Raw genomic sequence first — 15,583 nt, 5'->3', positions numbered from 1 at the left:
CCACCACAATAGACAGTCTTTCCCTGGGTTCTCTCATTATAATTCTACGTCCCATTCCCATTCTAATGGACTTTCTCTACTGGCATGATGAGATTACACTTAGGTTGGAGGAGCAGCACCTCATGTTCCATCTGGGTAGCCTCCATCCTAACAGCATGGACATTGATTTCTTTAACTTCTGCCAATTTCTTCCCCCTCCCCTTCTCTCTTTTTTCCATTCTCCATTCTGGTTCCCTTCTCACTCCATCTCTTCTCCTCACCTGCACATCTTTTCCCACTGGTGCCCCTCCTCCTTTCCTTTTTCCCACTCCCTCTCCTAAGGGTCTTGCTCTTAACAGTGTATTGGTTCTTTAAATTTGACCTACCAAGGTGTAACACTTCACATTTGGTTGGTTGAAGTCCATCTGCCATTTCTCTGTCCAGATTTGCATCTTGCTGTCTTCTTGGCCAGTCATCTTTGCTATTCACAATACCACCAATCTTCATATCACCTGCTAGCTTACTAACTGCCCATCTACATTTTCATCCAGGCCATTTATCTACCTCACAAACAGCAGAGGTCCCAGTACAGATCCCTGCAGAACACCTCTAATGACAGACCTCTAGCTAGAATAAGTCCCTTCAACCACTACCCTCTATCTTCTATGCGAAAGCCAGTTCTGAATCCAAATAGCCAACTCACCATTGATCCGAAGCATCTTAGTCTTCTGGACAAGCGCCCCATGAGGGACCTTGCCAAACTCCTTTCTAAAATCCAAATTCCGTGCAGACAACGTCTGCAGCTCTACCATCATCAATCCCTCTCGTCTCCTTGTCAAAAAACTCAATCAAATTAGTAAGACATTACTTGCCCCGCACAAAGCCATGCTGGCTCTCCCTAATTAGGCCATGGTTTTCCAAATGCTTATGAATCCTATCCCTAAGGATCATCCCAAGTAACTTCCCTACCTCTGATGTAAGACTCACCTGTGTATAATTTCCAGGATTATGCCTGGTTCCCTTTTTGAATATTAGAATATTAGTTGCTTGTCAGTCGTTTGGGACTTTGCCTGTGGTAGCGAGGACACAAAGGTATTGGGCAAGACCCCAGCAGTCTTTTCACTTGCCACTTTCAATAACCTGAGGTATACCCCATCAGGCCCTGGGGTTTTATCCACCTTAATGCTCTTTGAGATGCCCAACACAACTCCCTTTACCTCAGTGGACAAGCTCTGCATCCCATCAATGTCTTGTATCCTATGACAACTGCCTACACCATCCACAATTCCACCAACCTTCCATGTCATTCGCAAACTTACTAATGCACCCTTTCACTTCCAAGTCATTTATAAAAGATTGGAAAGAGCAAGAATCCCAGATCAGCCCCTGCAGGACACCAGGCAGAATATGCTCAATCTACGACCACCCTCTGCCTTGTGTAAGCAAACCAATCTGAATCCATGCAGCCACATTTCCCTAGATCCCATGCTTCCTGACTTTCTGAATGAGTCTACTATGGAGAACCTTATCAAAAGTCTCACTATATACCATGTCCATTGTGTTACTTCATCAATGTGCTTTGTCATATCTGCAAAGAATTCAACCAGGCTCATGAGGCATAACCTGTTGCTCACAAAGCCATGTTGACTATGCCTAATCAGACTTTGCTTCAACAAATTAAAAAAAAATGGATAGGTATATGGACAGGAAAGGAATGGAGGGTTATAGGCTGAGTGCAGGTAGGTGGGACTAGGTGTGAGTAAGCATTCGGCATGGACTAGAAGGGCCGAGATGGCCTGTTTCTGTGCTGTTATTGTTATATATGTTATAAATACTTGTAAATTCTGACTCTAAGAATCCATTCCAATAGCTTGCCCTTCACCAAAGTAAAACTCACTGATTTGGAATTCCAAAGGTTATCCCTACTCCCTTTCTTGAGCAAAGGAATAACATTTACCACCCTCCAATCATCTGGTACTTCTCCTGTGGCCCCTGAGGACTCAAAGATCATCGCCAAGGGTGCAGCAGTCTCTTCCCTTGCTTCCTGTAATATTTTGTTTTGTACCTCATCTGGTCTCAGGGACTTGTCTGTCCAGACAATTTTCAAAAATTCCATCATTTCCCCTTTTTCGATAATGACATGTTTTAACATATCAGTTTGTTTTGTATGCTGTCCTCACAAATACCAAGGTTCTTCTCTAGTGAATACTGAAGCAAAATATTCATCAAGGACCTCCCCTACCTCCTCTGACTTCAGACACATGCTTTCTCTTCTATCCCTGATCAGGGTTGCCCTCACTCTGGTTATTCACGTATGTGTGGAATGCTTTGTGGGTTTTCATAATCCTACATGCCAAAGCCTTCTCAAGTCCTCAACTAGTTCTGGTATGTACATTCCTAAGCTCCTTCCTACCTTGTAACTCTCTAGAGCCCTGTATGATCTTTGCTTCCTAAACCTTAAGTAAACTTATTTCTTCTTCAAATCAAGTCAAGTTTATTGTCATTTAACCATATACATGTATAACTGCCAAATGAGGCATTTCTCTGAACCAGGGTGTAAAGCACAGCAGTACACATAACACAATGACTTATGAAGGTAAGGATTAAAAACTACAGATGAATCTCGCAAAAATAACAAACTAAAGTGCATAAATTAAGTACCGTAAGATATGGAATAGATTAACCAGTGAGACTTTGAATGTGATATGGCAGGGAGTTCAGAAGCCTAATGGCTTGAGGGAAGAAACTGTTTCCCATCCTGACCGTTCTTGTTTTTATGCATCAGGGTCTCCTGCCTGATGGTAGAAAGTCAAAGAGGACGCTGGATGGATGGGTGGGATCCTTAATAATACTAAGGGCACTGTGTATGCAGTGCTCCTGATACATGTCCCCAATGGATGGTAGGGAGACCCCTATGATTCTCTGAGCCATTCTCAGTTCTTTGTAGGGACTTCTGGTTTGGTGCTTGACTAGATGTTCCACATCTCTTATCAAACATGGTTTCTATACTCCTACCTTCTTTTCCTTGTGCATTGGGACAAATCTATCTAACACCCCCCACAAGGTGTTCCTAAACAATCTCCACATTTCCATTCCCTGAGTACATCTGTTCCCAAAGTCCCACTGAACAGCATCATAATTCCCCTCTCCCAATTAAATACTTTTCCATACTGTCTGATTCTATCCCTCTCCAATGTGCTATGAAGAAAAGTTGGACAAATGTTGGTTGTTTTCTCTGGAGCCGTAGGGTCTGAGAGGAGACTGGTAGAAGCTTATAACATTATAAGAGGCATAGATGGAGTGGACAACCAGTATCTTTTTACTTTGGGTTGAAACATCTTATACCAGAGGGCATACATTAAAAGTAAGAGGGGATCAGTTCAAAGGACAAGGGCAAATTCCCACCGCTGTGTATGCTATCCCTGTGTTGACATGGATTTGCTCTGGCTGCCCTGGTTTCCTCCTCTGTTCCAAAGAAACGTGGGTCGGTAGGTTAATTGGTCACATGGATATAACTGGGCAGCATGGGCTCATTGAGTCGGAAGGGCCTGTTACTGTGCTGCATCTCATGTTGAAAAAGAATATTTATACTGGGTAATGGGAGCCTGGAATGCACAGCCGAGAGTGGTGGAAGAGGCAAATACAACAGAGGTGTTTAAGAGGCACTGAGGCACATGGATGTGCAGTGAATTGGGGGATATAGACATTGTGTTAGCAGAAGCGGTTAGTTTGGCATTTAATTGGTTCAGCACTACCTTGTAAATCAGAGGGTCTGTTCGTATGCTAAACTATGTCCGAGATTTCAAGAATATTGAAGTTTATTGTTGTGACATATAATCAATGCATATGTACTCACTGGTACCTCCTGTACCTAATAAAGTGAGCACTGAGTATATGTTCGTGGTCTTCTAGTCCGTTCACTTCAAAGTTAGACATGTTGTGCATTCAGAGATACTCCTCTACGTATCACTATTGTAATGTGAGACTATTTGAGTTCCTGTCACCATCTTGTTAGGTTGCACCAGTCTGGCTGTTTCCCTCTGACCACTCTCATTAACAAGGCGTTTTTACCCATAGAACTACCGTAAATTGGATTTCTGGGTTTTTTTCTTGGTTTACACTATTCTCTGTAAACTCTAGAGGCTGTTGTTTGTGAACATTCCAGGAGATCAGCAGTTTCTGAGATACTCAAACCATCCTGTCTGGCACCAACAAGAATTCCATGGTCAAGGTCACTTAGATGACATTTCTTTCCCATTCTCATGCTTGACACAAGAGCTTCAACAACTGATCCTCTTAACCTTGTCTGCATGCATTTATGCACTGAGCTGCTGCCAAATGATTGGCTGATTAGATACTTGCATTAACAAGCAGGTGTACCTAATAAAGTGGTTGCTGAGTAATCTGAGCTTTTTAAACGGTGACAGGGAGAAAATAAATCACATGTGCAAAGGTGTGTGGTATTCTGGCAGCAATTAGTTCAGGGGTCAGGTTTATTCTGGTAAGAGTTAGTTTAGGGGTCAGGTTTAGCGATGAGAAGGTTAAAAAATCCAAACTACACACCATTTGGAGAACCAGTCAGGTCCTGCTGCAATGATTTTGAATGGACGTATGGGTAGCTGGGGAATTTAGGGAAACTAGAGCCCTTAGTGCAAAAGTGGGTGAGGGAGACATTTTTAGTGTTTGAGCCATTAAACACCCAGAATCTGGTTTAACATCATTGGTATTTGTTGTGAAATCTGTTGGTTTGTGACAGCACTATAATGCAAGAAATAAAAAGCCTATATATTACAATAAGAAATCTATGTATATAGATGTATTGGTAGATAGACATATAGATAGCATAGGCAGAGTGAGGTAGCATTCATGGTTTTTTTTAGCCTGTTCATTCTCCATGATGGAGCTGGTTGAGTATTCAACACTCTGCAGCTTTTTCCAATACTGTGCAGTGGCCACTCCATACCAGGCAATGATGCAACCAGTTAGGGTATTGTCCATGGTATAACTGCAGAAATTTGCTGGAGTTTATGGTGACGTACCAAATCTCCTCGAGCTCATAATGAAATGTAGCTGCTGTTGTGTCTTCCTTGAATTTGCATCAATATGTTGAGCCCAGGGTAGATCTTCAGAGATGTTGACAGTTAGGAACTTGAAACTGCTCTCCCTTTCTACTTCTGATCCCTTGATGAGGAATGGTGCACGTTCCCCTGACTTCTCCTTTCTGAAGTCCACAATCAATTCCTTGGTCTTACTGATTTTGAGTGCAAGGTTGTTGCAGCAACACCACTCAACTAGCTGATCTATCTCACTCCTGTAGGCCACCTCATCACGTCTGAAATTCTACTAACATTGGTTTAGATGAAAGTGTTTAGATGAATCATGTAAGTAAAAGCTTTTATTACTGCAGGAGGATCAGTAACAAAAAGCAATAAAGTCTTCACATAACTTGCTGTATGGTACAATTTAACTGGTTACAGTGATCTTCCTTAATTCCATGCTCTGCCCTCCTTTCAAAATGGATTCCATCATCTTCAAGCGAGCAGCAACACTTCTCTGTTGTCACTGCACTTTAACTTTTGACAGTATGAAGATTTTCTGTTTTTTTTTTAAACAGGTGCTCTTGTCGGAATATAAAAAGACAGGACAACTGTTTGCCATCAAAGCCTTGAAGAAAGGAGATATTGTTGCAAGAGATGAGGTTGACAGGTGAAATTTTGCTTTTCTTTTAAAACCAGAAGTACACTGTACCTTTATAGAAAATGATATAAAGAACTCAAGTGTTCTGTTATTCAGGCTGGCAGACATTTTGCTGTACTTGAGCTTGCTCATTCATCTTAACCCTTCATTTTGTTTTCCTTTATGGTTGCCCCACCTCCCATGAAGTGAATCCATACTCTTTGCCTCAACTAGTTTATACAGTTTGGAGTTCCCATCTTCCAAAAATTAAAACTTGCAGATACTGGAGCTCAATAATCCTTCAGATTTTTCTCTGAAACTAGTTATGCTCACAGCTCCATCCCCTAATGTATTTTCACTGTCCCTCCTGATCTTCCCCCCTCTGATCCTGAACTAATTTTTAGGAGGGGTGTCAGTTGTGCTCCCTCTTCATCCCTTCCTCAAACCAGCTGTCTTGATGAGCACTAAATTTCCAGAGCAAAGAAGGTTACAGAACAATGTTGGTGAGCAGGAAGAGTGTCAAGACAGTGGGCCGAAAGAGCTAGTTGTGTGCTGTTTATGTGTGTTCACCAAAGATAATGCAGTTCATTGATGTTGGAATTCATTTGCCAATGATATGGTTTTGCCACCAACATTATTTGGACAAAAATGTAGGCCTGATTAAGTTTGCAGCAATACAATAAAATGGTGGAACTATGGATAGTGAGGAAGGTTGCCAACAGATTCAGCAGGGATATCGGAAATGTGGGCAGACACATGACAGATGGAATTTAATTAGGAAAATGTCAGGTGTTTGGGTGGTCAAATGCAAGAAGTACGTACACAATAGATGGCAGGATTGCTAACAGCATGGACGTACAGAAAGATCTTGAGGTACAAGTGCATAGCTTCATGAAATGGCAAAGCGCGAGGATAGGATGATGAAGAAGACTTAAGACATGCTTTTCTTCAAGTACTAGATGGCATGCATTTAAGGTGAGGGGGAAAACTGAGTATTTTCTTTACAAAGTGGCGGTTGCCTGGAAGAATTTAAGAGGCTATTAGATAGATGTGAAAATTCAGGGAATGGAGGGATATTGATCATATGCAGGGAGATAGAGTTCAAACCTAATAAGTGTGAGGTGAATTGTTTTGGGAGGTCTAATCAGGATAAGATAGTGCCATGACTGGTGAGGCCTGGGGGTGGCATGCATAAAAATTTTGTTTGCACATGGCATGCAGTGCAACCCCTTGTTATCTTTTTAAACCTCACCCATAATAAACAAGTATGTGAAAAGCAAGAGAGAATAGGACTGATCAAGTGTGACAGTGGAAAAGTGTGTATGGAACTGGAGGAGATAGCAGAGGTATATGATGAATATTTTGCTTCAGTATTCAGGATCTTGACGATTGTAGGGATGACTTAAAGCGGATTGAAAAGCTCGAGCATATAGACATCATGAAAGAGGATTTGCTGGAGCTTTTGAAAAGCATCAAGTTGGATAAGTCTCCAACACCAGTTGACATGTACCCCAGACTACTATAGGAGGCAAGGGAGGAGATTGCTGAGCCTCTGGCAATGATCTTTGCATCATTAATGGGGACGGGAGAGGTTCTGAAGGATTGGAGGGTTGCAGATGTTGTACCCTTTTCTAGAAAGGGAGTAGAGGTAGCCCAGGAAATTATAGACCAGTGAGTCTTACTTCAGTGGTTGGTAAGTTGGTGGAACATATCCTGAGAGGCAGGATTTATGAACATCTGGAGAGGCATAATATGATTGGGAATAGTCAGCTTGGCTTTGTCAAAGGCAGGTTGTGCCTTATGAGCCTGATTGAATTTTTGAGGATGTGACTAAACACGTAAATGAAGGTAGAGCAGTAAATGTAGTGTATATGGATTTAATCAAGGCATTTGATAAGGTACCCCATGCAAGGCTTATTGAGAAAGTAAGGAGGCATGGGATTCAAGGGGACCTTGCTTTGTGGATCCAGGATTGGCTTGCCCACAGAAGGTAAAGAGTGGTTGTAGATGGGTCATATTCTGCATGGAGGTTGGTCACCAGTGAAGTGCCTCAGGGATCTGTTCTGGGACCCTTACTCTTCGCGATTTTTATAAATTACCTGGATGAGGAAGTGGATGAGTTAGTAAATTTGCTGATGACACAAAGGTTGGGGGTGTTGGGGATAGTATGGAGGGCTGTCAGAGGTTACAGCAGGACACCAATAGGATGCAAAACTAGACTGAAAAGTGATAGATGGAGTTCAACCCAGATAAGTGTGAGGTGGTTCATTTTGGTAGGTCAATATGATGGCAACATATAGTATTAATGGTAAGACTCATGGCAGTGTGGAGGATCAGAGGGATCTTTGGGTCCGAGTCCATAGGACATACAAAGCAGCTGCGCAGGTTGATTCTGTGGTTATGAAGGTGTACGTGTATTGGCCTTCTTCAACCGTGGGATTGCATTTAAGAGCTGAGTGGTAATATTACAGCTGTGTGGGACCCTGGTCAGACCACTTGGAGTACTGTGCTCAGTTCTGGTCACCTCACTACAGGAAGGATGTAGAAACTATAGAAAGGGTGCAGAGGGGATTTACAAGGATGTTGTATTTACAAGGGGAGCATGCCTTATGAGAATAGGTTGAGTGAACTCGGCCTTTTCTCCTTGGAGTGACGGAGGATGAGAGATGACCTGATAGAGGTTTATTAGATGATGAGAGGCATTGTTCGTGTGGACAGTCAGAGGCTTCTTCCCAGGGCTGAAATGGCTAACATGAGATGGCAGAGTTTTAAGGTGCTTGGGAGTAGATACAGAAGGGACGTCAGGGATAAGTTTTATTACACAAAGAGTGGTGAGTGTGTGGAATGGGTTGCTGGCAACGGTGGTGGAGGCGGATACGATAGGGTCTTTTAAGAGACTTCCTGGATAGGTACATGGAGCTTAGAAAATAGAGGGCTATGGGTAACTTCTAAAGTAAGTACATGTTTGACACAGCATTGTGGGCCAAAGGGCCTGTATTGTGCTGTAGGTTTTCTATGTTTCTATAATAAAATAAAATACATATCGATTATCTTGCTACCAAATGAAGTAGTAAATGATGTTTTGGAACCTGAGATTAGTGAGATATTTTTACATGTCAACTCACGTCAGTTCGGCATCAGCTAGAGGCAGTTACGAAAACTTGATGTTGGATGGTACATTTTGAAAACATTTGCTGATCTACCGTAGATTCCGGACTACAGAGCGCACCTGATTTTAAGCCGCTGGCTCTAATTTTAGAAATAAAATCATTTTTTTAATTGTAAAGGCCGCACCGGATTTTAGGCCGCACCGGATTTTCGGCCGCAGGTGTCCCACGTTGTAATATGAGATATTTACACAGAAAGATATTACACGTGAGGATTTTTTTAATTTTTAATTAAATCCATATGGTAACAAAAACAAATACATATTGCAAATGCTTTTTTTCGAACCGTGCCCGTACGCGGCTACTTTTAAATATACGTTGCGTATACTTCTTTACTGAACAACATTCCAATATCTCCTAACGACTGGTAAAAAATATATATACTGCAGCCTACCAGGAAAAGTTATTGATACCTTTAACTTAAAAGCAGAGTTCGCTCAGATCCAAAGCCGCTCGCGTAATGCGCTCCCCCCCTCCTTTCCGTTTCATCGCAAACGGCATTTAAAAGCAGAGTTCGCTCAGATCCAAAGCCGCTCGCGTAATGTGCTCCCCCCCCTCCTTTCCGTTTCATCGCAAACGGCATTTAAAAGCAGAGTTCGCTCAGATCCAAAGCCGCTCGCGTAATGCGCTCCCCCCTCCGTCCCGTTTCATCGCAAACGGCATTTAAAAGCAGAGTTCGCTCAGATCCAAAGCCGCTCGCGTAATGCGCTCCCCCCCTCCTTTCCGTTTCATCGCAAACGGCATTTAAAAGCAGAGTTCGCTCAGATCCAAAGCCGCTCGCGTAATGCGCTCCCCCCCCCCTTTCCGTTTCATCGCAAACGGCATTTAAAAGCAGAGTTCGCTCAGATCCAAAGCCGCTCGCGTAATGCGCTCCCCCCCTCCTTTCCGTTTCATCGCAAACGGCATTTTCCCACAAGACACCGCGAAACCGGGTGTGTCGTCATAGCATCCCGCGATGTAGTACAGAAAACAAATATAGTTTAAACTAAGTAGGGTAGGTAGCACAATGCTTCGAGTGTTTTCCATGTTGATGAGGGTGAGTACAAATGACTGATTTACAATAATTTAATTGTGAAAGTGCGCTTGATTTATCGTACAATTTCATTGGACCTCTGTGAACTACTCATCAATTTTATTGGTCTACTGTTACGAGGCAAAATGTTTACGAGGCGGCATGAAAAAAACCATGCATTAGCCGCTTCGGATTATTGGCCGCAAAGTTCAAAGCTGTTCAAAATGTGGGAAAAAAGTAGCGGCTTAAAATCCGGAATCTACGGTAGTCTATTTAGATAGCATAGTGTGTATGTGTTTAGGCCTCCGTTAGATAGACCATGGATTTGCACCTTGGAAAGCTTCCAGGGCGCAAGCCTGGGCAGGGTTTTTTTTAATGGAAGACCGGTAGTTGCCCAAGCTGCAAGTCTCCCCTCCAATGTTGTCTAAGGGAAGGGCATTAGGACCCAAGCAGCTTGGCACCGGTGTCGTCGCAGAGCAATGTGTGGTTAAGTGCCTTGCTCAAGGACGCACACGCAGCCTCTGCCAAGGCTCGAACTAGTGACCTTCAGATAACTAGACAAACGCCTTAACCACTTGGCCACGCGCCAACACATTTAGATAGTAAACAGAGGAGCAAAGTGTGTCTCTGGGAACAACTCAGAAGGTGCAGGATAAATACATCCCAAAGATGATGTATTCGAAAGGGAGGATGAGGTAACCGTGGCTGACAAAGGAAGTCAAAAATGACATAAAAGGAAAAGATATAGCAAAAATTATTGGGAAGTCAAAAAATTGGGAAGCTTTTAAAAGGGAACCGAAGACAACTAACAAAGAAAGGCGAGAACAGATGAAGGTAAGCTAGCCAATAATATCAAAGAGAATACCAAAAGGCTTTTCAAATATATAAAGAGTAAAAGGTAGCCAAGAATAGGATCACTAGAAATTAAACCTGGAGAGGTAATAATGGCAGATGAAATGAATAACTATTTTGTATCAATCTTTTCTCATTTTTCAATCTTTTTATTGATTTTCAAATAAAGAATATACAAATCAGAGGAGGAGTTTAGCAAACAGTAGTTACGAGGAATGTTGACGAGGGTAAGGCAGTGGATGTAGTCTATATGGACTTCAGCAAGGCCTTTGACAAAGTTCCACATGGAAGGTTAGTTAAGAAGGTTCAGTCGTTAGGTATTAATGCTGGAGTAATAAAATGGATTCAACAGTGGCTAGATGGGAGATGCCAGAGAGTAGTGGTGGATAATTGTTTATCGGGATGGAGGCCGGTGACTAGCGGGGTGCCTCAGGGATCTGTTTTGGGCCCAATGTTGTTTGTAATATACATAAATGATCTGGATGATGGGGTGGTAAATTGGATTAGTAAGTATGCTGATGATACTAAGGTAGGAGGTGTTGTGGATAATGAGGTGGGTTTTCAAAGCTTGCAGGGAGATTTATGCCGGTTAGAAGAATGGGCTGAACGTTGGCAGATGGAGTTTAATGCTGAGAAGTGTGAGGTTCTACATTTTGGCAGGAATAATCCAAATAGAACATACAGGGTAAATGGTAGGGCATTGAGGAATGCAGTGGAACAGAGAGATCTAGGAATAACAGTGCATAGTTCCCTGAAGGTGGAGTCTCATGTAGATAGGGTGGTGAAGAAGGCTTTTGGAACGCTGGCCTTTATAAATCAGAGCATTGAGTACAGAAGTTGGGATGTAATGTTAAAATTGTACAAGGCATTGGTAAGGCCAAATTTGGAATATTGTGTACAGTTCTGGTCACCGAATTATAGGAAAGATATCAATAAATTAGAGAGAGTGCAGAGACGATTTACTAGGATGTTACCTGGGTTTCAGCACTTAAGTTACAGAGAAAGGTTGAACAAGTTAGGTCTCTATTCATTGGAGCGTAGAAGGTTGAGGGGGGATTTGATCGAGGTATTTAAAATGTTGAGAGGGATAGATAGAGTTGACGTGAATAGGCTGTTTCCATTGAGAGTAGGGGAGATTCAAACGAGAGGACATGATTTGAGAGTTAGGGGGCAAAAGTTTAAGGGAAACACGAGGGGGTATTTCTTTACTCAAAGAGTGATAGCTGTGTGGAATGAGCTTCCTGTAGAAGTAGTAGAGGCCAGTTCAGTTGTGTCATTTAAGGTAAAATTGGATAGGTATATGGATAGGAAAGGAGTGGAGGGTTATGGGCTGAGTGCGGGTAGGTGGGACTAGGTGAGATTAAGAGTTCGGCACGGACTAGGAGGGCCGGAATGGCCTGTTTCCGTGCTGTGATTGTTATATGGTTATATGGTTATATAATATAAAAGACATATAAACAGCAATAATAAAAACAAAGTATATAATATCAAAATCAAATAGGTAAAATATTATGCTGTTATATACAATGGTAAAAAAAAACCAACTCATAGCAATCATAAAAAAAGATTGGAAATTTTATTGATAAGGGGGAAAAAAAACCACTAACTAAACTGAAACAAAAAAAATGGAGTAAAATTTATTATTTAGTCAATAATTCATCTATCTGCACATGCCATATCTTAATTCAGTTTAAGATAGTACACAGGGCCCATATGTCCAAAGATAAATTGGCGCATATTTTTCCTAAGATAAGTCCTATTTGTGACAGATGTAATGCAGAAGTGGCTACTGTAACTCATATATTTTGGTCATGTGTAAGTTTAAGCATCAGTCTTTTCTATGGGAGATACTTGCAATATGCCAGAATTCGAGTGTCAGGGGACAGAAGAGAGTATAGTTGCAATTACTAAGGAGAAGGTGGTTGGGAAGTTAAAAGTTCTGAAGGTAAACAAGTCACCTGGACCAGATGGACAATACCTCGGGGTTCTGAAAGAAGTAGCTGAAGAGATTTGGAGGTCTTAGTAATGATCTTTCAAGAATCACTAAATTCTGGAATAGTTCTGGAGGACTGGGAAATTGCAAATATCTCTCCACTCTTTAAGCAGGGAGGGAGGCAGAAGGAAGGAAATTATGGGCCAGTTAGCCTGACTTCAGTGGTTGGAAGATGTTGGAGTCTACTATTAAGATTGAGATTTGGGTACTTGGAGCGCATGATGAAGTAGGCCGAAATCAACCTAATTTGCTTAAGGAGAGATCTTGTCTGACAAATCTTTTGGAATTCTTTGAGGAAATAGCAGGCAGGATAGACAATGGAGAGTCAGTGGATATTGTTTACTTGGATTTTCAGAAACCTTTGATAAGGTGCCACACGTGAGGCTGCTTAATGACATAAGAATCCATGGTATTACAGTAAAGATAATAGCGTGGATAGATGATGAGCTGACTGGTAGTTAGCAAAGGGTGGGAGTAATAGGGTCTTATACTGGTTGGCTGCTGGTGACTAGTGGAGTTGGACAGCGGTCTGTATTGGGATCGTTTCTTTTCATATTATATGACAACATTTTGGACGATGGAATTGATAGCTTTGTGGCCAGGTTTGCTGTAGGATTTGGACAGATTGCGAGAATGGGCAAAGAAGTAGCAGATGGAATATAGTGTATGAAAGTGTACGGTTATGCACTTTGGTAGAAGGAATAAAGGTATAGACTATTTTCTAAATGAGGAGAAAATTCAAAAATCAGATGTGGGAAGGGACTTGGGAGTTCTTGTGCAGAATTCCCTAAAGGTTAACATGCAGATTGAGTCAGAGGTAAGGAAGGCAAATGCAATGTTAGCATCATTTTGAGAGGACTAGAATATAAGAGCAAGGATGTGATGCTGTGGCTTTATAGTGCATTGGTCAGCCTGCACTTAGAATACTGTGATCTGTTTTGGGCCCTTTATCTAAAAGATGTGTGGGCATTAGAGAGGGTCCAGAGGAGGATCATGAGAATGATCCCAGGAATGAAAGGGATAATACGTGGTTCTGGGCGAGTGAATGAGACTAGACCAGAGTGTACAGCCTCAGAATAAAGGGACGTCCATTTAGAACAGAGATCAAGAGAGATTTTATTTAGTTAGTTGGTGGTAGAATTATTGTCATGGACAGCTGAGTAGGCCAAGTCATTGAGTATACTTCAAGCAGAGGTTGATAGGTTATTAGTTAGTCAGAGTGTCAAATGTTATGGGGAGAAGACAGGAGAATGGGGTTGAGAGGGATAATAAATCAGCCATGATGGAGTGGCGGAGCAGATGAGCTGAGTGGCCTAATTTGATCCAATGTTTTTCGGTCTTATAGTCTTAAATGCTTATAACAATATTATCTAGAAGTGATATTATTTATCAATTGTCTTTTTAAATGATCAATATTAATAATTTTAAGCAGGCTTTCTAAAAGATTCATTTATTTCCATTTGTCTTTTATACTTTTATTAGTAAAAAAAATAATGAATGCATGTAAATAAGCAATAAGACATAGTTTCTCTTCGAAATATCCATAGTCATTGTTACTAATTTGTTAATGAATGATGATCTCTGCTCAAAGTGACCATGGCATGCAAGAGTTTTTTTTCAGAAGATTATTGTCTGTTTAGGCTCACACTCTCAAAAGGTTTGCCACTGTGGGGTCTTGATGAACAAGGGATAAATTTGCAGTCACAACCACTTTGCACACAATTGATGGGTGTAGAATTTAACTAGAACCTGCCACTATGTGATGTCCACTCTTAGCCAAAGTTCTCTTCCTCGCTCTTCACAACCTGGTGTATAAAATTAAGGGGCATAGATAAGGTGGATGCACTCGGTCTTTTTCCCAGAGGGCACAGGTTTAAAATGAGAGGGAAAAGATTTCAAAGGACTTAGAGAGAGAGAGCTTTTCATACACAAAGGGCTGTGTCTACGTAGGATGAGCTCTAGCAGAAACGGTTGAGGCAGATACAATAACAACTTTTCAAAGACTGTTGTATAGGTACATGGATTGTAAAGTTCTAAAAGGTTATAGTCCAAATGTTAGCAAATGGATGTATCTTGGATGGGCATCTTGCTTGGCACGGACTAGCTGGGCTAAAGGGCCTGTTTCTGTGCTGAAGCAACTGTCTTTATGACTAATCCAAAGATCCCAGAAATGGCAGTGGAGGTAGATAAGATGGTGAAGAAGACATGTGGTTTGCTCATCTTCATTATCCAGGGCACAGTATATAAAAATGGGGAAATCTTGGTACAACTTTGTGGAATGTTGATTCGGTCACAGCTGGAGTACTATGTGCAGGTTTGGTCTCCATAGTATAGGAAGAACATGAGGATACTCGAGAGGGTGCAGAGGAGATTCAACAGGACTTTGCATGGGATGGAACTTTTCAGTTATGAGGGAGACTGTTCGCTTTCCTTGGAAAGGAGGAGGCCAACAGGGACCTGATGGAGGTATGTAAAATCATAAAGGGCATTGATAGGGTAGATAGTAAGAATTTTTCCCTCATGTCAGAGATGTCTAAGGCTTAAGTGTTAGGTAAGGAATGAGAAGTTCAGAAAGGATCTGAGGATTTTTTTTTCCATTGAGTGATCAGAATCTGGATCATGCCGTCCAAGATGGTGGTGAAGCCAGGTACTCATTTCAGAAGCATTAGTTCTGAATCAGCAAGGCATAGTGGATGGTGGACAAGAAGCTGATCAAATGGATTTGCAGTGATTAGTCAATTTGAACATGGTGGGTGAAAGGGCTAGTGTTTTTTTTTCATTTACAACTCCAACTGTACCTGCTTTTAACTAAATACTGTGACTGATGCAGTAGATTATGTGAATTTAACTGTGACCAGTGTAGTAGAAGATCTTTGATTTAATGATGTTGTCAGTTCAGTAGAA

The 15,583-nt window shown here is 41.7% G+C and overlaps 1 protein-coding gene across 2 annotated transcripts in view; it reads left to right on the top strand.

Moving 5' to 3' along the window:
* Nucleotides 1-15,583, top strand: part of pkn1a (protein kinase N1a) — a 155,700-nt gene that overhangs the window by 106,952 nt on the left and 33,165 nt on the right. For both annotated transcript variants that reach the window (XM_073069151.1, XM_073069152.1), the window contains exon 15: nucleotides 5,594-5,685. In XM_073069151.1, coding sequence (XP_072925252.1) covers nucleotides 5,594-5,685 — 92 coding nt within the window. The remainder of the gene's footprint in view (nucleotides 1-5,593; nucleotides 5,686-15,583) is intronic.

This window comes from Hemitrygon akajei, chromosome 16, assembly GCF_048418815.1.
Source record: "Hemitrygon akajei chromosome 16, sHemAka1.3, whole genome shotgun sequence".
Classification (NCBI taxonomy): domain Eukaryota; kingdom Metazoa; phylum Chordata; class Chondrichthyes; order Myliobatiformes; family Dasyatidae; genus Hemitrygon; species Hemitrygon akajei.
The sequence above is the reverse complement of the archived record's forward strand: the minus strand, read 5'-3'. Positions and strand labels throughout refer to the sequence as shown.